General features: G+C 37.8%; 1 protein-coding gene across 3 annotated transcripts in view; it reads right to left on the minus strand.

The window, feature by feature from the left end:
• Positions 1-26,730, minus strand: part of LOC127431764 (arf-GAP with SH3 domain, ANK repeat and PH domain-containing protein 1-like) — a 126,936-nt gene that overhangs the window by 99,223 nt on the left and 983 nt on the right. Inside the window, exons 1-2 of one of the 3 annotated variants that reach the window (XM_051682299.1) lie at positions 25,070-25,139; positions 24,531-24,657 (exon numbers count right to left, since the gene is read on the minus strand). In XM_051682299.1, coding sequence (XP_051538259.1) covers positions 24,531-24,656 — 126 coding nt within the window. In that variant the 5' untranslated portion in view covers position 24,657; positions 25,070-25,139. Of the gene's footprint in view, positions 1-24,530; positions 24,658-25,069; positions 25,140-26,730 lie in introns of those variants that run through there. The other 2 variants (XM_051682300.1, XM_051682297.1) reach the window with 2 other exon arrangements.

Here is a 26,730-nt window from a genome sequence, read left to right on the forward strand (position 1 = left end):
AGCTGAAATAAATCATTCTCTCTACTATTATTCTGGCATTTCACATTCTTAAAATAAAGTTGTAATCCTAACTGACCTAAGACAGGGAATGTTTTCTATGATTAAATGTCAGGAATTGTGGAAAAACTGAGTTTACATGTATTTGGCTAAGGTGTATGTAAACTTCTGACTTCAACTGTACATTCCAAATCTGAAGCCATACGAAAGCTTTGTGTAAGGAACATACTGATATTTAAGTAATTTTTCACTGAAATATTCTTCCCCTTTTATGTAGCTCTCAAATCTAATTTGCATCCAGTCCATGCATCTATTGCACCTTTAGACTTGACACATAAGATTTGACATCAGTGCAACTGGACTAATCATTAATGACAAACTCTAAATGCCCTGATGCATTAGCAGATAAACACAATTATCTGCACATAGACCATATGTTTAAAACAGATGATGATCAGGGCCAAATATTCAGTCAGAAAGGGCCAGAAAAATGTATTGGACAACTGGTCTACAATTTGTGATTTCTGTGAAAGAAAATGTCTCTTGTGTGGAATTACTTTGAATTGGGTAACAGTGCAGAGTGGTAATTTGCAAGCTTTGAACTGCTAGAAATTCATGAAGTAGAACTACCGTTAACACTTTTAACTCAACAAATTTGATTATTTTAAAGCTCTGCACAGCAAGGAATATGACAAGTTTATTAAAGCTAAAGCAGATGCTGCTTCAACAAGAAAGGGACAAGCTTCATCATTCAGAATTCAATATATGGGAGTTAAGAAATAGGGATGAATGATTAATCAAAATAAAATTGAAATCATGATATGACGTAGTACGATTATCAAACCGCAAGGGCTGCGATTTAATTAAATTAAATAAATAGTCTGCACGTGTCTGAGATGCTCTGTTCTCTGTACACATTAGGCTAATGAGCTGAGTACATTATATTTACAGAGCTCTAGATTCACTAATTGCACATTTGTGTAATTCCAAATATGCTTGGCTGCTAAAAGTTACTATCCAAATCTAAATTAACCTTATAACATCAGGGTTTGTGGACAGAAGAGTGGATGAGTGGATCTTCCAGCAACTAGTTTTTTTTATTTTTATTTATTTTTTTTTAAATCATCAGTTCAAAATGCAATCACAATATTTTTAAAAATAACTGCAATAAGATTTTTTGACCAAATTGATCAACCCTACTAAGACATTAAAAAAACTAAGAAATTTCACCAATTAAATGTGAGCCTAACAAGACGCTATTCAGAATTTTGTTTACAAGAGTTAATTATGTGCTTTTTGTTTCAAAGTTTTGTTCATAAATGAGACCATTTACTTTGAAACATGGAAGGAGAATACTTTTTTCTCTCGAAGTTGTGTAATCTATTATCAGTGATTTTATACAAGGCTGCATTAAAAAAAGTAAAACTATCAAACATTTGATATAGGCAGATGTTGTTCTAAAAATCAGATATCAGTATCAGTGCGTCCCTACATCCTAATTGATGTGATGCATGTAAAGCTTCCATGTTTAATGGACATGTTTATATTTTAATTGTTTATCCGTTTTGAAGCTTGACAGATGCCAATGTATGGAAAAATGTTATGTGAAGATTCATCAAAAAAACCTTGCTTGGAATGACCCGAGTAAATAATAACAGAATTTTAATTTCTGGGTGAACTCGTCATCCGTTTAATGACAAAAGAATATGACGTATTATGAAATGGTGCTTTAAACATGTCAGTCCCTGATTGAGCAGTACATGTATTAAATATCAAGAGCTAAACACGTCTGACTTTATCTCTGTTTGTTTGTCTGGCTTCCTTTTATCTCTAATGCACTGGCATTGCAGTTAAAGCTTACACTACTTCCATGGTTTTGACCTCTAGCATGACATCTGGCATTTTCACAGATGACAGCATTATGGGAGTTTGGATCTAAATCAAGTGCTGCCAGAATAGCAAAAAATGGGAACCACGGACGAGGAGACCTTTAGAAGGACCAATCTGTGGAGTAGCTTTCTAAACAGGCTGTTGAATCATCAGCTGACGTGTATTTGTGTTGATGTCTTATCACCAGCAGGAATCAAGATATCCACTGAATCATCTACATATCCAACAGCACTGACAATCTAAAGACGGTCATGGAGGAAATACACTGCGAGATGTTATTTAACATACTGTCTCTTGAAATCTAATGCTTTTTCACCAAACGACACAATGACAATAAAGAAAAGTATGAATTCATTAAGCTGCCTTTAGATAAACTCCAAATATGCAATTATTTGGGATGGGTTTCCATTGTCGACTAGTTTTCCCATCAACCGACTAATCGAATTGTGAGATTGCATTCTTGTGTTCAAAAACAGCTAGATGGAGCGCAACAGAATGGAACAGAATGCAGGGATCTTGAAGTGTTTTTAAAAGTTTTAACTGGATACATCTTAAAACTCAACGACCATGGCGTGAGACACCGAAAAAAAGTGTGACGCAACAGCCAAAGATGTCTGCCTTGCGCATGTGTACATGCAACTATTAAAAATAGAGCATATGGAGCGTGAAAAAAATTTAAATATGTTATTTTCTAAAGTGGTGCCTTAAAGGACATGAATTTAGCAACCTCACAGAAAGGATTGTGTTCCATCTGTGCTGGTCCTCCAGACAACTCACCAACTAGTCAATTTTGAAAATGCATAGTTTTGCACATCCCTAGCAATTTCAAACTCTCACCAAAAGAAAAGGACATCGCCAAAGTATGTTATAATTTTTAAGTGTGACATCAGAATTTGCAGTTTCCCGCTATCAATGGTCTGGGTTTTTCATTCCATAAACTGCTTTTGAGCAATTTGAGATCATAAATAAAGTTTGGAAGCATTTACATCCAGTTTTTGCTTAGTGTTCACACCCTAAGGGAATACAGTTGTCTGCAATGGCGACAAAATGAAGAGCAGAAATAAGAAAACACAGATGAGCTCTCGATGTCACCAGCTCTCTGATGGCATGTGAAAATGACTGTGGGAACGACATTAAAATAAAATGAATGCAGTACACTCACTCATCAATAATTTAGCCCTTCACATCTGTCCCTGTGGTCAGAACTACAGTCATGTTAGGTAAGAGGCTGAAAATAGCATGCTACCTCCTTGTCACAGAAACGAGTGTGTGCGCCTCAAACAAATCACGAGGTATGCAGTGAAGCAGAGAGAAAGAGAGAGAATAAAACAGGACAGCAAATTAAAGGGAAGAGAAGTCTGTTCTTTAAATAATTCACTTCACTGACAGTGCGTCAGGCACATGTAAACCATAGCCTCTTTATTCTAGCCGAGATGAAAAATAATGAGCACTTACAAGACACCGAAAATAGCAGCGCAGTAAAGAATCAGTCTGGGGATTCGCCAGGGAACCAATGCAACCAAACATTAAACAACATTAAGGAGACTCGCAAATTTTGATCAAATGAAAAATTTAAGTAGTTTTCACTTTAATATTCCAGACATCCAATAAGGACTAGCACACAAGCTAACAACATTTAATTAAAGATGCACTTGAAGTTAGAATGCTTATGTTGTCTTATGAAGATCAATGCAACTATAGTCTCTATGTACTAGAAAACGCAACATGAAAAAGCTTGGGGTGTTTCTGCAGTAGCGGTCCTGACTTAATAAAATACAAAAATAAAATGCCGAAGCCACCCCCCCCCCCCAAAAAAAAATCATGCACATGTATGTGAATGTAGCCGAAATTTTAGTCCACTTGTGAAAATGTTTTTATTTTGCATTTTTCTAATTTAATAGTTTATTTTTCATTACAAATGATATTATCAGCATAACAGTATGAGTAAAAAATTTAGCTAAACCCAATGATTATGATCCTGCATGTGAATTTTCACAGAGCATCTTGTGAATTTTCACAGAGCATCTTGTGAAAGTGCTTTAATGAAAGAAAACCTGTCCTTTTGTACAAAATGAGTTTACAGTTAATGCCACAAATTTGCTTATATGCTTACTGATCACATTGTGTGGAATCTTAAATATTTCTTATTAAGTCATACATTTTTCAAAATCACGCAGAGGGGTAATCATAGCACGCAAGCTATTTTATTAATATGAAGTTTCGCACCTGCATTCCAATCTACATCTTGATGTAATCCTTCCTCATGATCGCAGTGTGTTTTCATCAGCTGATGGGAGACTAAACACTATTAAAATGTGACGAGACTCGTGCTGCACAAATGGCGAATGGAGTCTGGTGGGTATACTTCAGCCTCGTCTCATTTTAACTTTTTGTTTTGCCTCCCATTCAGCTCATGAAAACATGCTGCATGATCATGAGGAAGGATTACATCAAGATGTAGATTAGAATGCATGTGCGGAATTTACATAAATAAAATAGTCTACTCCTCTCTCGCTGTTGCTGGTGTGCCAGTGATTACCCCTCAGTGTGCCATAGGTTGCCATAGGTTGCCGACTCCTTTTGTAGAACAAAATGTCCACGAATCATCAATTAATGTTTATCAGAGGCCTTGTTTTACTCATAAATTAAAAACCCCTATTATAAAAACCCATAGGAAAATCCCTAGCGAAGCCATGGCAAATTCTCTACTGGGTTTGTGGACTACAACATGAACAGCTCTATTGCTGCCATTCTTAAAGAAACAGTACCGTTTTAGCACTTTTTCTACATATTAATGTAAATACTTGTAAATTTGTAGTACAAATTAAGCATGTAAACTATAAACATGCAATATAATATATGCAATTTCAAGACATTATATTTAATTATGGAATACATGGAATTTTTACATTTTTAAAAGCTAAAATGTGTCGAAAATGATGAAAAACTTTCTTAAACAATTAATATCGTAATGCAGCAATTTAGGAGGTCCCCTGTATAATTAACAGCACAAGCTTAGATTAACTCTTTCATTTTCAAATACACATTATAACTGAAATATACCTAAATTAATCGAAAGCTTGCAAATTGAATCAAATCGGGAAATCTGTATCAATACCTAGCCCTAGTTAGGTCACAATTCTGTTTCAGTAAGAGCGACAGGCGGAACAGAGAGCCAATCCAGTGAAACTACCATAATGAGAAGTGGAGTGGAAGTCTGGGTGTCCAGTGCCACCACAGAGAACATCACCCTTTATTGCCTAAATAGAATAAGTGCTCTATTTTTCACTGATTTGTCACCTAAACAAGCTCTGCTTTATTTACTGCTACCTTTTTATATTCTTATCAGTAAATGAACCATTTACCTATATAGATGTGTGTCACAACAAACTCAAGAATTTCTGTCATTATTTACTCAAAGAACAACTCTGCTGCTTATCAGCCAAGTCAACATAACTAGACCATAAAGAGCAACAGTAGATAACAATGTTTACTTTTCTATAATCAGGTAAATGAGAATAAATTTGTTTTAAAAACAATAATGGTTAAATTAGTTTGTTTAAATAAGATAACCCATGACATCTTACAATTGTGTCTGCTTTGACATGCTTTCTATTTTTTGTCATGACATAAGTACTTCCTCAAAATTAGCAGTTTATACAGACCACGATATCCATCACAAGTGATGATAAACTATGAAAAACTTTATCCCCTTGTATTTTGCATTCATTCGTTCTCCCTCACTCACATCAATGGAATTTTCTTTGCATCCAACAAGCTGGCACAAAGAAAAGTTCATCCAAAAATGAAAATTCATAATTTCTTTATTTGTGCTCCAAGAAAGAAAATTATACAGGAACAAACATGAGGATGATTAAATGAGAGAAATAACATTTAGCAAACTATTACTTTAAAAAACTAAAACTTATCTTCAAAGCATATCCATTAAATCGTCTTGACTTGCATCAATAATAAGTAGAAAAAATAGAGAGTATTTGTTTCCTAATGCACAACAATCAGTGTCAGTGTTTCTTAATCCAGGGAATGGCTTCTTTCTTTGATCAGTCACACATGTTGGCGTACATGACAATGCGGCTCCGGCATGGCTGCAAGATTCAGTCCCGTCCTGGAATGTTATGACGAGCATGTGGTGTGGGATGACACAGACATGAGGGAGTCGTTGAGTTGAGCGGTTGCCTGGGCGATTGAGACGACCATCTGCGAGGCGGCTGACACACAGATACAGCGTCGCTCCCAAATGATGGGCTCGCACTTACACAAACACTTCACCTCTGAACACTGGGCAAATCTGATGCTAGTCAGTTGACTTTGCATTGTAGGTGCAAAATGGTGTCACACCTCTAGATAAACTGAATCAAGTTGTCTTTGTCATTTCAGTCTAAACAAACGCTTTACAGTTCAAACTTAAAGAAGAAACCGATTTTTTCATAATGTCGAGTTTTGGACAATCTTTCCCATAATATTGATGCAGCCTGCTTTGTTAAAATCATAATAAGTGACAAAGACCTTTTAAGTCAAAACCACATAACTGATAAGGCCTTGATGATTCAGTGGAACTCCAATACGTTTGCATTCTGGAGTCAAAAAGCATAGGTAGTGGACCAAAAGAAACAATGAGCAAAAGCGGCCAAACAAGTTAAATATACCTAACAAAAACCCTCAATGACGCAAGTGATATTCACAAATGCTCCAAGTTAAAGGAAGAAACGCATTTCCTGCCGTTAAAGACATTATGAATCAGCTTTCCTTTACCATTGTGCTGGAGCCCTTTAGTATATGAATAGCAATGAATTTCTGATGTAAATTTTTTTAGCTCAGGCAAAGATCACAGAAATTAACAGAGAAGAAAATAACCTCAGTGTAGTTAAACAAGCAAGTCGTATGGAGGCTTATGAAATAAGTGGTTTTAGCATTGGTCGTATGGCATGTTTACCAAACTTACCCTCAAAATTTGGTTTTGTTGTGACTACCAGTGTCAAATAAGAACACCTTCTAGCAACCAAGTGAAAAGAGACTCGCTGGCCTGCAACGATTTGAACTGGGCTTTAGTTATCAGTCCTGTTGCTTTAGTTTCCATGCCAAAAACCATAGATGAAATTACTCTGACGTCAGACCGCAGGAAACCACGCTTCCAGGTTCCTTCGAGCAGCAGATTTCAATGGTGGAAATAGGCATCGCTGCAGTTTTAATCGTCTTTTAAGCTTTATAGAGTGTAATAATGTCTGTTAATGTTAATAAAAGTTATTACAAAGGAATATCTATGGTTTATAGGGAGGAAATTGTGTGGGTTCTTTTCTGAAATATCGGCAAAACAAGTTTAAACTTGGTTCAATGAGCTTATATGATTATGTCAGACATGTAACTGATGAACATGTAAGGTTGATGAATACACATCCTCACACGTTTAACACACTTCTAAAGCCTAAGAATTTGGGTACTTAGAAATGAAAACTACCATCAGACATACTATACGTGTCTTCAGCTTAGAAACGCTTAAACGATTAACCCAAATACAACAAATAATAATATTTTACTTCAATATCATATTCCATATCAAAACTTAATAACAGCCGTTTTCGATTGAACTATATGATTTAATCCATTCAAAATACATGCAAAGACATCATTTTAGCAGAATGACATTATTTTTATTCATTTATCCTTTCACAAACAGTAGTTCATGTGCTGCGGTGTTGAAGACGGGTCCTATTCCTCCCGTTATATCATATATTGGTCTTGATCACCGTTAGATCATATTTGACCTCATTTCTGTCACAGCAACAGCACTTTGGAAATTAAAAACAGCCATTTGCGATCTGAGATTTCTTCGTTAAAAAAAGTTGCTGCGGGTCAACTGTGTCTAATAGAGCCATGAAATATCATCATTTATGTAAAATCCTGAGTTTTCCCTGATGCAATGATCTGGTGGAAATTTAAAGAAGCCCTAATCTCCAGTAATCTTTGGGAAACGAGATGTTTCAATCCCACAAACAATACTTTTTGGACAGTTTCAGCACAATTTGAGCGAAGCACCCATAGACAGTGGTTCTTTTCTGGGCAACCAAAAGAACCAGGAAAGGGCGGTGCAGAGCGTTTGTTTGTAAACAGTAACTTCATCTATAGATGAGGTCATTTTTTACAGGTCAAATAAGCTTAAATATAATTTATACTTTAAATAAGCAGCAGCAACCCATATCAGTTGCTCAATGCTCATGGTGTGTGACATCCCTTTTTCTCCATAACACACACAAACATACACACCATCAAACATACACACCATCAAACACACAGGGGTCTGTTTTTGTCCAGCATGTAGTATTGGCAAGAGCTGCGAACAGACCAGAACACAGCTGTGAGGTTTGGATCACAGCCATTCACCACTCATCACCACCATACCGCCTGCCACCCCGACAGACCTCCAGACCGGTGCATCTGCGGTGGGTGTGGGAGGAATCCACAGGTTTCCTTGCTGCACTGGCTTTGCACTAAAGCCCACATAGGGCAACAGTTCATGTGAACAATTGTAGCTCTACTTTTGTCTCACCAACTTAGACATTGTGGCCAGATTTCCATCATGATAGATTTGCTTTCATAGCATTCCAGTTTCAGCTTGGATGACATGCCAGCTTTAGGTTTATATATGTTTTCGTGCCTTTGGATTTACCACCAACACTTCACAAGATAGAACAACACTTCTCATCTGCCGCCTGTTCATCAACCTTCTCCCTCAATGTTGCTAAAAAACACATTGCAAATACATTTTTGTTAGAAACGACTGGAGTATACATTAAGGGAATTCTGTAATTGACACTTTTCATGATTAGTTAATTGTGGCAGCCGTAATTGTAATCTCAAGTAAAAACAGGGGCAAGTCATCAATAGCAGTTCACTTCCGGAATTAAGGACAAATTGCTTTCACACCAACTGCGAACAGTATCACAGAACATGAACCGAATACCTAGACAACTTTTTCCAAGCAAACTCGAGTGCGGTTGCACACCCCCAGGAATTTGACGCACACTTTTACAAGCTTGTGGGATAAGCACATGCCTTTAGAGGGAACAGTTTAATGACCCTTCATTTCTGTGGTTTTCTAACGTGGACTCTTTACAGAGAGGTCAAACCACTGATTCACTGTTGGAGAATCTAATTTACGTAGTTTCCTCATGGGCTGTCAAGAGAAAGGCAGAGGCAAGGCAAAGGTCAAATGGGCCCTATGAAATACGTTTTTTTTTTTTTCCAAATTCCATGATTTCTATTTTATTTTCTCTGAATTCCGTGTTTTAAAATGTAATTACATTTTATCATTAAAACTAGTGTTGTCAAAAGTACCGGTACTTCAGTACCGAGTCGATACTAAAATTAAAAAAGATGTAACGATACCAGTGTTTCTGCAGTACCGGTAGTACTGAGCACTGACTCCATCCGGTACCAGCACGCAGTATGACAGACACGACTGCTTTAAAATGCTCATTTTGAGCACGTGCTTTGTTACTCCTTACATTCAAATGGATAATTAATCACATTAAAATCGTGGCATGTCCTAGTGTGATTTATTAAACCGCTAAAGTCTGCAATCTTAGTGTGGAAGAGCTGCGTACTTTGAATGTATAAATCCGACCGCTCACACACTTAAAACTCCACAGACATTGAGAATCGTTCATGACACGTTGTATCAGATGACAGAGCAGAGCACTAATCTACTGTGAAACACACAGCACATGTAAACCATATATTTATACAATTACATCACAGCATTTGCACTTTAATCTCAACTCAACTTTATTTATATATCATTAAAATAACAAAGTTGACCTGCAAAGTAAAAAATTTAAAACATAACATTTAACAATTACCACATACACATACTCCAAAACTGTGTCCTACATTTCATTTGTCAGACTCAAAGTCCTGTGTAAAGAGATGAGATTTCAGATGTGACTTAAGAGAAAGTGAAAATCCACCTTAACCTTTTCGCATGTGCAATCAGACTGGCGTGATTACACTAGGCTGGGCTCAGAGATTTACAATCAAACTGGTGTGATCTGCATTCATGCTGCTGTTAGCTGAAGCTGTTGTCATAATGAAACAGCTGCTCAAATAGTCTTAACATCACAATATCTTTATTTTTTATGTTAAAAACATTCAAATAATCACAAAAATAAACTTTTTTCATTACAGCGCACATTAAAGAATTCATGCTGGTGGATTTGTCAGTACAGGAAAAACTCATGTGTGAAAGGATTACAATAACTATTAGTGCCCAACCGATATTAGCCTTTCACAGATATATCGGTATCGGCGTATATGTTTCCGATATGCGCAGATATGGAAACTTTTTTTTTTCAGAACATAATTCGGAAAACAATGCTTGGGGTGATTTAGAATAGTGTCACAATGTAGTTTGTCCAGCAGAGCGTGCTCCCTTCAACCGAACAATTCCAGTCGTTTTCCACCGTTGAAAGTTTCCCCTGAACTTGTATAGCAGAATACGGTGTAACACAGCTGCTGCTGTTTATCTCTTGACTCGGCAGGTGTAAATGCTTATTGTTTTACAACCTGCCCCTAACTGAGTGGTAGTAGTCAGCAATTGACTGATACTAAACTGTACTGATTTTTATTTAACCATTTATTTTATTTTTATTTATTCTTTATTTAAATGGTCAGCAACTGACTGATACTAAACATACAGTACTGATGTTTATTTAGCAGTTTATTGTATTTTTATTTATTCTTTATTTTCTCAGTGTTCATTTCTAGAATTTGTTGACAATGTATAATAATAATGTCAAATATTCTTTGATAAAAAATATTTAAGAAAACAGCCTTCTGAGTACCTTTGTATAGTCATATCGGTGCACAATCCACATAGAAAAGGTCTGTTTTCATTCCAGCTCAACAATTAGCTATATCGGCCACCATATCGTTAATCTGCAAATTTTCCCCCTCTAAAATCTGTATCGGTCGGGCACTAATAACTAAACTCAGCAAAAAAAGAAACGTCCCTTTTTCAGGACACTGTATTTTAAAGAAATAACTTCACAGATCTTTATTGTAAAGGGTTTACACAAAGTTTTCCATGCTTGTTCAATGAACCATAAATGAACTTAATGAACATGCACCTGTGGAACGGTCGTTAAGACACTAACAGCTTACAGACAGTAGGCAATTAAGGTCACAGTTATAAAAAGGACACTAAAGAGTCCTTTCTACTGACTCTGAAAAACATAAAAAGAAAGATGCCCAGGGTCCCTGATCATCTGCGTGAATGTGCCTTAGGCATGCTCCTTGGAGGCATGATGACTGCAGATGTGGCCAGGGCAATAAATTGCAAAGTCCATACTGTGAGACGCCTAAGACAGGGCTACAGGGAGACAGAAAGGATAGCTGATCATCCTCGCGGTGGCAGACCACGTGTAACAACACCTGCACAGGATCGGTACATCCGAATATCACACCTGCAGGACAGGTACAGGATGGCAACAACAACTGCCCGAGTTACACCAGGAATGCACAATCCCTCCATCAGTGCTCAGACTGTCCGCAATAGGCTGAGAGAGGCTGGACTGAGGGCTTGTAGGCCTGTTGTAAGACAGGTCCTTACCAGACATCACCGGCAACAACGTCGCCTATGGGTGCAAACCCACCTTCGCTGGACCAGACAGGACTGGCAAAAAGTGCTCTTCACTGATGAGTCGCGGTTTTGTCTCACCAGGGGTGATGTTCGGACTCGCGTTTATCGTAGAAGGAATGAGTGTTACACCGAAGCCTGTACTCTGGAGCGGGATCGATTTGGAGGTGGAGGGTCCGTCATGGTCTGGGGCGGTGTGTCACAGCATCATCAGCTGAGCTTGTTGTCATTGCAGGTAATCTCATCACTGTGCGTTACAGGGAAGATATCCTCCTCCCTCAGGTGGTATCCTTCCTGCAGGCTCATCCTGATATGACCCTCCAGCATGACAATGCCACCAGCCATGCTGCTCATGATTTCCTGCAAGACAGGAATGTCAGTGTTCTGCCATGGCCAGTGAAGAGCCCGGATCTCAGTCCTATTGTGCACGTCTGGGACCTGTTGGATCAGAGGGTGAGGGCTAGGGCCATTCCCCTCAGAAATGTCCGGGAACTTGCAAGTGCCTTGGTGGAAGAGTGGGGTAACATCTCACAGCAAGAACTGGCAGATCTGGTGCAGTCCATGAGGAGGAGATGCACTGAAGTACTTAATGCCCCCCCCCCCTTTGTTCAGGGACACATTATTCAATTTCTGTTAGTCACATGTCTGTGAAACTTGTCCAGCTCATGTCTTAGTTGTTGAATCTTTTTATGTTTATACAAATATTTACACGTTAAGTTTGCTGAAAATAAAAGCAGTTGAAAGTGAGAGGACATTTCTTTTTTTGCTGAGTTTATATTGTATACCGTAACCATAAAATAAAATTACTCATGATCTGATGAGATTCTGGTCATACCATCCCTATCATTACTGGAAATATTTCAGTAGCCACGGTGCGATGGCACAATTCCAGTGTTCTTGGATATTTCTATTTTTCTTTAATAGATAGCCTATAATAAACACCTCAAACGAGAAGAGTTGAAGTTGACTCTAAGTGACTGTGAAACACTGTCTTATGCCCTAAAAATCAACATTACAAAACAAGATATGGCACAGGGAGCAATTTTCTTGAAATATGTAGTCGAGTAAAGTGAGGAACTAAAAGAGGAAAGGGGAATCACAGTAAGAGTGGGTGTGCCAGTTAATCAGACTCCTTTTACACCCGTGATGACATCATGTGCCGCCGGATTATTTTCAGCGTGCCCCATCTCAAGATCTTGTCTAGTCCCTTTTTTGTTGTGAAAGCTACAATAATAGCAGGCAGTAGACTGATCAGAGATGTCAACAGCAATAAATGTACTGAGAGTAAAGCCCAGAGGTATAAACTACATAACAAAAAATAGATAATGAACTGTTTTTAGTGAATTGATGTTCAGATCAACATTAAGATTATATACTGCTAACAATATAACAGCAAATGTACTTAACTAAATAAAGTAAGGTTTAACAGGGTATGTAATTGTGATTCGATATGATCTCAGCATGGTTCATTTACTGATAAGAATATAAAAAGTTAGCAGTAAATAAAGCAGAGCTTGTTTTGGTGACAGATCAATGAAAAATAGAGCACTTATTAATATGATGTGTCCTAAAATGTATTAACTGATATCTCATTAGGAGCCATATTCTAAATTTTTGCCAAATTTTATCTACTTAGTTTCTTGCTAAAAGTCACAATTTAGCTTATCAGAAATTTATTAATTCAAAATTGCATAGTACAGTACTTAAAAACTTTCAAATGAAAACTTAAAACTGAATTAGTAAAACCCTTTCATTACTGTTAGGGATTGGGCATTCCGGAATTCCGGAATATTGCGGGTTCAATACAAGTTAAGCTCAATCGACAGCATTTGTGGCATAATGTTGGTTACAACAAAAAAATATTTCCATTTCATCCTACCTTTCCTTTTGAAAAAGCACAAATTGAGGTTACAGTGAGGCACTTACAATGGAAGTGAATGGGGCCAATTTGTGGAGGGTTTAAAGGCAGAAATGTGAAGCTTAAATTTTTTTATAAAAGCACTTACATTATTTCTTCTGTTAAAACTCATGTATTATTATTGTTATTTTGACAGTCTTTTTATTGTTTTAGGCATTACAATGTTATGTCATCATGACAACTAAGTTGTAAAACTGTTTATATCTTTACACGGAAAAGGTAAGCAAACTAAAATCATGTTAACATGCATATTGTTTACATCTTGTGGCTAAACTTTAGAAACAGTGAGTATTTTAATGTTTACCGATTGGCCCCATTCACTTCCATTGTAAGTGCCTTACTGTAACCAAGACTTCTTTTTTTTTCTTTTTAAAGAAAAGGAGGAAAAAGTTGAATTTAAATTCTGTGGTAATCAACATTATACCACATTGAGATAAACTTCTATTGAACCTTTTATATTTTAATGTCATCTAGGCTTAGTTCATTCATTGACTCTTCCAAGTTCATGGAAATTCACTTTCTCATATAAATGCCATTTTAGAGATTCCAAGTTCTATCTACCCTAAGATCTAGACTTAGGTCATTGTACAGCATGAAAACCCCAGCTGATGCAGTGGAGGTGGTTGATGCCGATTCCCGTGTGGGCCTGTTGAAGCCCTCAGGTTACAGCATTAAATATTCACTCTGTACCTCTGCATAATTTACCCTGTCAACACACAGGAGAATGACTCTGCTAGAAAAAAAAGACAGCTGTCCCCAGGAAGAGAGAGAGAGAGTACAAGAGAATAAGAGAGAGAGAGCAAGAGAGCAAGAGGAAGGTAAACAAAAGAAATCTTCCTACGCAAATGTCTAACATATTCGAGAATGCTAACAGCAAATACTCTATGTATTGACAGGCAAGGTTGACACTTGACACGAGTAGAAAGAGGAAGCGGCAAACTCACACTTGCCTACACTCACCATTTTTACCTATAAGGCACCTAGAGGCATCCGGAATGCTCACTGATGAGCTCCTTCTCTAGTAATTTCATGTGTCTTGATCAATCTACGTGCTATCTGATTGTGTATGCACATATTTCCTTTCAACTACACTTGACAACATACATGTATATTTATATCTCCACGAAATACATATAAATCTGATTTACTATTCTCTACTATTCTATGCAATTAAAACGTAGGACACTTCCGCAACAATGTCTAAAAAACTGTAGGCAACTAAAAAAATTTAGAGGACTGCAGTAAAAAAGCAACAGCTGTTTTGTGTCATATATTCTTTGTCCTCTTTGGGCTCCCAAACTTCCATATACTGACATAGTTCTGTTAAGGAGGAATGTAAAGCCCCATTCACACTGCCAGCAACACACAGTTGTGCATGTATTCTTATATGTATTTTATTCATAGAATGAGGCATGTAGTAATTGATAACACATTGTAATGTCACACTGGTTAATGTTTTACATGTAGTCTGTTGACTAAACAGTGTCCATCTCAGGGGGCCTGGGTAGCTCAGTGGTAAAATACACTGGCTACCACCCCTGGAGTTCGCTAGTTTGCTAGTTCGAATCCCAGGGCATGCTGAGTGACTCCAGCCAGGTCTCCTAAGCAACCAAATTGGCCTGGTTGCAAGGGAGGGTAGAGTCACATGGGGTAACCTCCTCGTGGTCACTCTAATGTGGTTTGTTCTCGGTGGGGCACGTGGCGAGTTGAGCGTGGATGCCACGGTGGATGACGTGAAGCCTCCACACGTGCCATGTCTCCGTGGCAATGCGCTCAACAAGCCACGATAAGATGCATGGGTTGACAATCTCAGACGCGGAGGCAGCTGGGATTCGTCCTCCGCCACCCAGATTGAGGCGAATCACTACGTGACCACGAGGACTTAAAAGCACATTGGGAATTGGGCATTTCAAATTAGGGAAAAAAAAAAAAAAAAAAAGTGTCCATCTCATATGTAATTGCTTCACCAAGCCCCAGCGGCGTCCAAATGTTAGCAAACACTCGACCGTTTCGACCAGATTTTTAGCTCTGAGCGAATAAAAATGAGCCGTGAGTGAATGGGAGCCTTGAAGTTTACGTATGTGGCCTGAACAACCACACGCATTCACACGCAACGAGTGTCTAAAATGCGAGTTTGAGGGCGTTTACACATGGTCATTACATGATCAGATAGCTCAAATCAGTAAAACACATGCAGTGACCAAGTGTAAACACCCCCTAACTGCTGGTAGGGATGGGTCAATATGGTCTACAAGTCATCCACCAACCAAGTACGGTTCCTTACTCTTGTGCCCCATCCAGCAGTTTTTGAACACAAGAACGGTCCTGTGTGAACACCCCATAAGAAACGGAGTCTGGTGGACACAATAAAAAATTAGCCTAAAACTATAAAGGGCTTCTTTAAGACCGACTAGTCGTTCACCCCCAACTAGTTGATTTGGAGAATACGTAGATTTGCTAAACCTTAAAACACAACATTTTCCTATCATCCCTTTTACAGCTCCACAATTCTGGATGAAAACTGGAATTCGACCTGGTCTTTACAGGGTCAGAGGCCATATATTAAAGCCGCAATGCTCTAACATCTGGTGGGTTCATACTGAGCTAGAATTACATTACACAAACCAATGATGGCCCCCCAAAGAATAGATTTCATTTTGCGTCGTCTTGGAGATAAATTGTTAAAATGGGCTAAATCCCACGGGACTGCTTATTGTTTCAGACACAGACAGGTTATGCTTTGCCGGAGCTTTTCTTACAGGCAGAACAGAGTCCGTCATGTGATCTCGACCTTCAACACTCAAATTCCGGGGCAGCTATAGTCACCACTGCCCTGTGCACACGGCGGCCCTCTGAATCCAACAGATGGTTTGCATTTAGGCCATGGCCCCGTGAAACTAGGAGGCAGTCAGCCAGAGAGGTGATTCATGAAGTGGACTTTTCCTCGTTAAGCCAAAACGGCAGAAAAAACAAAACAAAAAAAAAAGGCTGCCTGTGGCATAAGTAAACAAAAGCAATGCTCTGAGAGGAGGCACAAATACAGTACACAAAGAGCAAAGCACTCAATGCAACTAATAATTACATCAATGAGCACAAATTGCCTGAATAAAAGTTCTGTGGGAATGAAATAAAATACAAATGGTTTTAAAACTAAAGTAGTGCTATGCGATGAGTCATATTTGCAAAGTCAGTCGTCATGTCCAAGTATTTCCATGCAAGTCCAGGTGGAATTGGGTTGACGAAATCATATGGCATGAGCGATAAAGACAGGCCATTCTTATAATGTTGTAAGCTATTGTAAACGGGCTGTATGCAATACTTTAGAAAACTATAGAAATTCAGACCATTCGTGTCATTCCTTATTTTGCACAATAACTGCGTCCTTCTTTAATGTCAGGTATACCTCGATGACACCCCCTTAATATAAGCATGGAGAAGGTGGTGTTCGTTAGAACTAATCAGATTTAGGCTATATGAAATTCTAGAGAATATAAGTATAATTAATTATATTGATCTACTGACACTCAACATCATGGCCAGTTTTAACTAGGGATGTAACGATCCATTAATCTGGATCGATGCTTCAATAAAATAACCAATGATGCGATGTCATCGATGCAATGCATAAACATCAATGTATATATTTTTTAAGATGCACCTTTATTGACACTCTAATGCCAGACTCATTCGTATGCATTTCCATCAGGCAATGCAGCAACCTTATGGTATTTATCTCGCTTTATTACCTCTAAATATGCTTCTTATGTGGGACACGGATGTGCGCAGAGTGACTACAGCCTGGAGTTGCGCTCTGCTCTAACCGTGCGCGCATCAACTGGGCTTCCCTCGAAATGTGCGCTCCGGTTACAGGACAGCACAGAGCAGCTCACATGCGCAATTAAATGAGACTTCCCACGACATTGTGGCTCATGCGACCCATTTAAATTCAACATGAGAATATTTAATTTTTAAAGCACCGTGAAGCAATTCAACCATGTGAAACAGCTAGACAGCCTCGACAGGCCCTACAATTACAAGACTTTTCATTTCTTCAAATGAACTCCCTTACGTTTATCACAATAAACTGTAACAGAATTTTTTGATAGAACTGTGGAAGTTTTAGCCAAGAGAAAACATGGATAGCACATACTCTCCTGTCGGAAACAAGTCATGGGTAAGTATGTATTTTGGATTGAAAGTGTTAACCTCATGACACAAGGCAATGAGCTGTCATCAAATGTCTTAATTTTTTATATTTTTTGTTTTTCTGTATTTTTTTTTTTTTTTTCTTTTTTAACACCTGAAGTACTTTGTTTTGTTGTGGATGTCCCAATGTGGCTACTGGATTTGCAATTTTCAGAGAACTCAATGAAATATTCAAATTATATTTTGGTTGCATTTGTGATATAATAAATGTAACTGGTTGTGTAAAATAGGCACATAATATCGTAATATCGATCGCAGGCCCCTGAATCGAAATCACATCACGACAGAAAATTGACACACTGCACTCATCGCCATACGAATGTTTGCTCCAGTGGTGTGAATGGCTCCATAGGAATCTATTGTTTCTATTTAAAAACTTTTTAAAAATTCACGTTTGGTGTAAAAAGGCCTGAAGCCGGGACTTTCTTTTCTACATCCGCCATATCGGGTGTTCCACTTTTCCCATTAATTTTAATACAAGTGCTCCGTCTCAGGCTAAACTGTCTCTGATAACACTGATGTCTACAAACGTACTGCAGGCTAATGATCTCTTAATGAGGTGTGTAATTGTTGTACATCATCATAATCTCTGTCACAATGCCTGTCAAATTAATCGACTGAAATGTTACATCAAGAGAGCATGTGCCTGTATTTAAGTGAGTGCATGCAATGTGATTTCCATTTGCAGTTACCTGAGTCTACTGACAATCCTATGTTCTGCATTAGCTACATATGTGTTTTGTTGACGTATGCCAGCAGTGCAGAGTGTGCAACAGATGTCCGTGGGTTAAATGTTAGTTTGGACTGAAATAAAACCAAAAAAATATTTTCCACTCTTCTTTCCACTCATGCTGACAGGAGAAATCAGGCCATGTTTAGATTTCAGGAAACAAGAGACAAAACATCTTGGTGAGTGAGAAGGTAAGGACAGAGCAGTGTGAACTTCAGACCAACAGGGACATGGAATGAGACATTCTCATTGGCTGCAGAGACTTACGTCCAATTTAGAGAGATGGTTAAACAATGGCGACAGGAAACGTAGCAAACAACTCGTACAATTCTATAATCCAACTGTTGTCTTTTGCTGTGACCTTTTGACACCTGATGGGAAGAGACAAAGACAGCATGAGGCTGATAGGCCTCCCGTAGTGCAGGACTGTCTGTGTCGATTAGTGTCCAGCAGCCCCCTACCCCACGAGGTGTGGTAAACGACGTGTGACCTGTATCTGTGTTTGTGTATGTGCGTGTGTGTGTGTGTATTAGAAATTGACTGAAACAGGCCTAGTTTTTTATGACTGATATTAAAGATTTTTATGTTAAAGTTTTATGAAATTTTGCAGTAAATGTTGTTTTATTTCTGGCTGAATGACGTGACTAATTTTTTTTGTCCAGATCTGTTAAATTATACATTCCAAATTAAATGTACACAAAAAAAGTAACTAGAATACAACTCTTCTATGATGAACATGTTTTCAAAATGAGTTCAAAGTCACTTTGAGATTTCTCCTGGACCTTAAAGTCAATGTCATGTGGTGTAACCATCCGGAGACAGTAAAAAAATAAAAGCTTACATTTATTTTGGCATGAGCAGTGCAGAATAATCTTCTATAATTTTTTCATTAAAAAATAAATAAAAATAAGCAGTGAAATCATTTTATTTTAATATATGATTAATATTTGAAAAACTTTTGTCCACCAAATAAAACTCATGTGATGTAACCAACATGTATGTAACTACTTTGTTGTCATGTGATAAAAAAAAAAAAAATAAATAAAAAAAACCCCACTGTGTAACCCTGAGAAAACTTCTTGGTATCCTTGACTTAAAAAAAAATTATTTGTACAGATTTGCACAAATACTTTTCACCTTGAACTTTTTACCGTTCAACTTTTTAAAAATGAATGATTAAGTCGCATACACTCATGTATTCAAGGTGCAAGGAATGTATTTTATTACCTTTTATTTGATGTTTACACCACATGACAAGAATGATTAAAGTCTTTAAATATTTTTTTTATTTTTTGTACAAAATGAGTCCATGTTGGTTTCACAAATTCTTGAAAAAGATTTATAGCATATGTGTGAATGTGTGAAACCAACATGGACTCAAAAATGTTATTTCTACAAACTTGACACGTGTTTTAAACTATATTTATAAAAGTTTTTTTTTTTTTTTTTACCTCAGACAACCTTTTTTGCCAATGACCATTCTGCTAAATAACTTTATTACCACTACAATAACTAAATAGTTAGAGTACAACAATAAAAGAGGAGTTATAATATTAGTATTTTTATAGGTTGTCACAAATGTATTATTGTTTAGGGTTACGTATATCCGTTAAACTTAAAATTGAGTAAAAATGGCTTTACAAAACTGAGTAATTATGCAAAAATTAGTGGCATAAGTTACTTTACTTGTGAACACCGTTGTTTCCTGTTGACCGCACAGCAGTCTAATGCTGATGGGTTCTATTCTTTGGAGACCCATTTAATGGTGCGATTTATTGGTAGACCCAAAATTAAAGAACTAATAGCTGATTAAGCAGAAAAGTGGAAATATCTGTAAAAACATTGGTCTATCTTTAGTGTGTATCCCATAAAACAAGGTCACACATGAACTCAAAGAAACTGACATAATTGTGTTAGTCATTCAACTGTAAATCTATCTGCACTGGCTGATAGAAACCATTAGGACATTTGATATAACGTTGCACTGGAGTGAAGCGGTGTTTACGCTGGTGCATCGCTGGGCATGCAAGCTTAATCTGGAGCTGCAAGACCTTTCATACATCCTCCCCCACACTCTCTCTCTCTTTCCTCTCACTCAATTTCTGTCAAATTCTCTTAGGCCACATATGCACTGCAGCTAAATACAGTTTTCACTCCTTTTCTGAGTGATTTTAGCCCAATTCTATGCACACAGACATTGGTTATTTATGGGAGTGACAACTGCATTTTACAACCAAATCCACTTCTGAAAAATTGAGGTAGTGAGAAAGAATTTATTAAATCTGTGTAGAACTGAACTGAGCAACACATTTAGAAGCACGATACTGCGAAAACAACCGGTTTAAATCAGCAGCTTTAAGGCCAAAACATACTCAACACAAGTCTGTGAACATAGACGGTTTTAGCTACGCAAGCCCGATTTTATGTGTAGTCACATCCAAAATGTGTCAGACCGCAATTCATAACATAACGCAAGTACCCATTGCATTCTCAATGTTGCCACAAGGGGCGCTATACTGGACATTAGTGTGAACTGTCCTTTTCTACGGTGAGTTTTCTCTTTCAAGTTGATTACCATTTTGGCAGAGCAACAGTTTGAAGAGAACATTGCTGAGCACATAATGTAAAGTCAATATATTTATAGCATCTTACCTGAATAATAAAAAATCTAGTTTAATGGCACAGACTTTTGAAGGTACCTCTTGAGCACTAAGGTTTTTTACCACCACAGTAACGCAAGAAAGCATGTTATTTGTGTTCAGCTTTACTGCGCACTGGCTAAGCGTTGGCCAAGCGCTCGCATCTGCGTACGTGTACTTGTGTAAAGCATGTTTCTGGCCTATTGGTGCCTCAGTGAATGACTGTTTACTAACAGGTAGAAGTTGTTATACGTCCCTGGTCTGTAATATTACTTCGGCCAAAAATAGTCAACACCAAATTGGTTAAACTGTTGGCATCTCAGTTGTTTTGTTTACAGCTGTGAGATGCCAAAACACTGCTATGGTTATCGCGATGTCAGTCATCGCAATATGACTCCTGTGACTACTGTAATCCATACAGACATGGAACAAAAATTGATAGGATTCACTACCATATGTAAATACATTTATCATGCCCCACTTTAGTCTGCATGAGAAAATGTTGAAAAGACAATTCTCCACCAGTCTCTAGCAGTCCCTGTCAATTTGTTCATCTCTTGTTTTTGTGTTTCTGTTGTTTTCTCTCTCTGGCTCTGGGTTGAGTGGCACAGAACAGCTCATTGCCATGAGGGTTGTGTGTTATATAATAGAGCGAAGAGCATCAGACCAAGCTGGAAGCTTTCAGCATAACATCGCCCCACTCCACCCTCCCCCCCATCCTCTCTGTGTCTGTAACATCAGCATGCAAAATGGTTGGTCAAGATTACAATCAAATAACATTTCAAATCAGCAGTAAAATCTGACAAGAATTGTATAATAAATTGTGTTTCTTTAGCTCAGATCACACTAAAAAAAATGCTATTTTTCAGGTTGGTCCAGCTAATGCATGAGCGAGTTCTTGAGTTAACTGCCAGGTGATGTTGTGATTAGCTCTTTTAAGCCAATACTTTCTTTCTACTTCCTTTTCTACACCCACCGAATTAAGTTTTCCAATTCCTCCCATTCATTTCAATAGAAGTGGTCCATCCCTGACTAAACAGATTCTGGCAAAATACATAGGCTAAATGAGATTTTGGTCATGACATAAGCAAGTACCAATGATGTTTGAGGTCACTGTCCTCCAACCTGTGCCTTAAGTGCCATATTTAGTTTGAAAGGTAAGGCCACATCCACACTAATATGTTTTTGTTTGAAAACGCATCTTTTTCTCTACGTTTTGGTCTGAAAACGAAACTGGTGAAAATGAAAACTAAGCTAAGTGGATACATTTGCAGTCTTCCTATTTTAGTGTGGACAGGGCAAACGGAGATATCTGAAAACGATGACATATTGTCATGTGACAGTCATGTGATCCATTCAACCCAAAACATTCAAGATGGTGGCCCATGTTGTAGCGGTGTTGTTGTACCTGATTTTCACTTTGACAGCGCTGTTAAAGATAAATGTTACATTGTGCAACCTTCACATTGCATTCCTTCAAAGCTGATGGGACGTTTACTCAGAATTGCTGTCCGGCAATGGAACACGAGGGCAACTGTGTTTCAGATCGTACATGGAACAGCAATTTTTCACATTCACAGTAAGGGGAATTTAGAGTTTACATACGTTTCAACAGAGAGTGTTTCAAACATTTATCTGGATTAATGTAAATTAAAAGGGTGATTTTCAGTAAATAATGACGTAATTTCTGTCTTTTCTTCATACAAAGCAATCGTTTGACTTCAGAAGACTTGGATTATAGTAGTACAGAGTCTTGTGAACTACTTTTATAATGTTGTTTTTTTTTTCTTTTTTCTTTTTGGAGCTTGACAGACATAATCGCTATAAACTGTTGTTGTACAGAAAAAAAGCTCTGCAAAGATTCTCCTTGTGTTCTGCAGACAAAATAACACCATACCGGTTGAGGGTAAGTGATTTAAGACAGAACTTTCATTTTTGACTGGACAATTCCTATATGACAAACATTGGTTTACTAACTGTGAAACATGAGAGGTTCACCCTGACAGTATTTGGATTTTACAGTAACATTCTGGCAATCCTACTAGGAGATGAGTTCATTTATCACACAATGTCACTGATTGTTTAGAGAGAAGTTTAAACCCATCTGAGGTCTTTGGCATAAAAACAGTTCAGCTCTGGAATGTGGCCCAAAAAACGTGACTAACCCAACTAGCTATTTGGTTTCATCTGGAATCTCCAATATCAATATCAAGGGCTTGGGATACATGTTGACACAATGAGAATAGCATGGCTTTGCACCTTGGACAAAACTTGAGAGCATTTGATTTTTGGATATTCTAATACATGATCTTATCAAAAAGTCTGATCCAATGAAACCTAATCATGTTCCTCATTTCTTTTGTCTATTGATCCATTTCTGACATATTGTAAGGGGTAAGATTTCCAAGAAAGCATGCAAATTCAATCTACTGGCCCATATGTGTTGAAGGTGACCATCTCCACTTGCTTTAAAAGGCAAGTGAAGCTTAAGCAAAGTGGTATTTCAACACTATGTTAAAATCATTGCAAGAACAGCTTCCTGTCTTCAAAATATGAGCAGAAGTGGTACAATAGTGTGCTGCTAAACACTATAAAAATGCCCTACCAGTAGTACAAGTATTGACAGCCTACATCTATCCACCTTCTTCTCAAGTCCCACATACACCAGGTTTAGATGGTGTACATCACCCAAATTGTGCCTTGAAGGTCTAGTTGACAGGCAGATAATTGAACTGTGGTTATTGTGTGATTCTGTGTGAACTTTCTACAAGGGTTGTGCAGGAATGTTACAAATTACAACATATTAAACTTCTTTGCTAAACATGTCACTCATAGTAAAAATAGATCATCCCCCTGATTGTCATAAAGGTAAATGCCACAAAGCAGCTCTTGAACACTGGCAAGTACCTGTGCCAATTTGCATTTAAAAGTGGTGCATTCATAAATGAATGGCAGAGTGCAGATCTGTAACCTTTTACCATTAATTCAACTCCAATCAACCATTATACACAACTATATTGTTTTAGGTCTCAATAACACCCAGATCCATCCAAGATATGAGTCTCAAAGCTGGCATAGATTTTCAATAGCCGTACACCCAATGATTCATCAGTGGAATCAGAAGCCAGACCAGCTGGCTGAACAGAACTGCAGCCTACACAGCAGACTGCTGCTTCTAGCCTTACAGATTTCAGATGAACTAAAGAGATGCAATGTGCAAATTTAAAGAAAAGCAATGTACTGGTACAATCAAGCTTTGTAAATAAATGCATTCTACCAATGCAATGTGCAAATGTAAACAGATGCAATGTTCCATATAAACAGATACATTACACTACTGCTTAGTACCACTGAAAAACGTACTAATGCAAATCAATGTACATTGTACTGGTGCAAAAACCACTATAAACAGATGCAGTGAGCTAATGCAAAGTACCTGTGTAAACAGATGCATCATACTAATGCAATATTGCATAGTAAAAGCCAGCAGTTTCTTACCTCCTCTAACACGCTGACTGAATTCCTACAGCTTTGCAGACGGGTGGTGAAACTGGATGTGGTGGGAGAATTGTAATCCTCTGTTGTTTCCGACAGAAACTCCGACACCGATATTTGATCTGGCATCCTAAAGCGTGAATTCGCCCAGATAATAGATTAAAATGTGTGTTTAGACGACCAAAAGCATTAAAAAGAAAAGAGGGAAAAAAAGAGATGTTGAGCTAACGGTGCGCGAGATGCCTGCTGCAGCAGCACGCGCTAAACGATTATATCCCCAGAAAACTCAGCGACCTTTTATTTTTGGGTTCAGCCGTTCCCCTGGGGATGGTACGCTGTTTCACCCCTCAAACCCTTGAGCTCCGTTGACGTGCAGCTCAGTTTATACGAGTTGTTTAGTTGCGATTCCAGCAGCACGCGCCGTGAAATGATGCCCAATTTGCCCACATAACGTTTATCCGCCTGATGTTTACGACAAGGAGTCTGCTAGTGACTTAACGAATGAGATTACCGTGCGTGTATATTTATACGTGCATGCATACTCAGCTAACTGTTTGTCAAACGCCTGTTCAAGCTCCCTGCACTCAGATCGTGTGAAATGCGCAACGCAAAGTGTGACATATCCTTGCACACACACAGACGCGCGCGCGCTCTACATTCACCCACCCACCTCTCTGCGCATGCCTCTACACTACTAAACCCACACACACACTGGCTCTGTGGGCAGCAGGCCAGTGTTTGGTATGACTTTATGAAACGTAATAAATGCATGCATGTTTCTGGCTAAATAAAAAAAAAAAAAAAAAGAGAGAGGAAAAAAAGAAAATAAAGGAAATTGGTTAATTAAGTCGCTTAATAAATAATGTATTTATTCACTTCTAAAAATGCCAGGTTTATGTACGTTTATGTAAGTTAAAGTTGGTTATTATTTCTATTATCATTATATTATTGTGATTATTATTACAGTCAATAAATTTAAGTGTGACATGCTATACTTGAACTATTTTAAATGCTACAATATAAAATTTTTCTAATTCTTGTATAATTATTATACATGCATTTTCTTGATGATAAAGAAAGTTATTTGTGAACTACCTATTAGTATTAGTAGTAGTAAACTTGTAATAAATCATCAATGTGAGTCAGTTTATCACTAAGGTGATTTACTGTAAAGAGAGAATCAGCACAACTGACAGTCAGTATGGTTGTTACAAGTGCGACTTCTACAGGTGAAATGGAGAAATGCATTTACAGATCAGTCGATCTATTGATATTTTTGACACTCATTCCTGAAAAGTTGGATAGTAATCTTTTAAAATGTCACTTATTACTTGTATTAATTTTTATTGATTATTATTTCTTATGTTATGTTATTGATATGTTACTTATGCTTGTTCTGCTCTTATTTGTATGTACTGTATACTGTATATATATATATATATATATATATATATATATATATATATACACAGTACTGTGCAAAAGTTTTAGGCACTTGTGAAAAAATTTGCATAGTGAGGATGTCTTCAAATATAATGGCATAAATAGTTTTCATTTTTCATACAAAGTCCAGTAAACATAATAAAAGCAAAATCAATATTCAGTGTCAACCTTTGCCTTTAAAACATCACCAAAACTCCTAGGTACACCTGGACACAGTTTTTCTTGGTTGTTGGCAGATAGGATGTTCCAAGCTTCTTGGAGAATTCACCACAGTTCCTCTGTCTATTTATGCTGTCTGCCACTGTCTCTTTTTTTCTTTTTTTTTTTTTTTTTGATTTTTCCCCTTTTTCCTCCCAGTTTGGAATCCCCAAATCCTTGTGGTCACATAGTGATTCACCTCAATCCGGGTGGTGGAGGATGAATCCCAGTTGCCTCCTCGTCTGAGACCATCAACCCACACATCTTATCACATGGCTTTTTGAGCGTGTTGCCACGGAGACGTGCGCATGTGGAGGCTTCACACCATCCACCACAGCAACCACGCTCAACTCACCAGGCTTGGGAGGCCTGGCTGGAGTCACTCAGCATGCCCTGGGATTCAAACTAGCAAGCTAGCTAACTCCAAGGGTGGTAACCAGTGTATTTTACCACTGAGCTACCCAGGCTGCTTCTGTCTCTTTATGTAATCTCAGACAGACACAATGTTCAGTGGGGGGTTTTGTGGAGACCATGCCATCTGTTGCAGGGCTCCCTGTTCTTC

Source organism: Myxocyprinus asiaticus, chromosome 41, assembly GCF_019703515.2.
Source record: "Myxocyprinus asiaticus isolate MX2 ecotype Aquarium Trade chromosome 41, UBuf_Myxa_2, whole genome shotgun sequence".
In the NCBI taxonomy this organism is placed as follows: Eukaryota; Metazoa; Chordata; class Actinopteri; order Cypriniformes; family Catostomidae; genus Myxocyprinus; species Myxocyprinus asiaticus.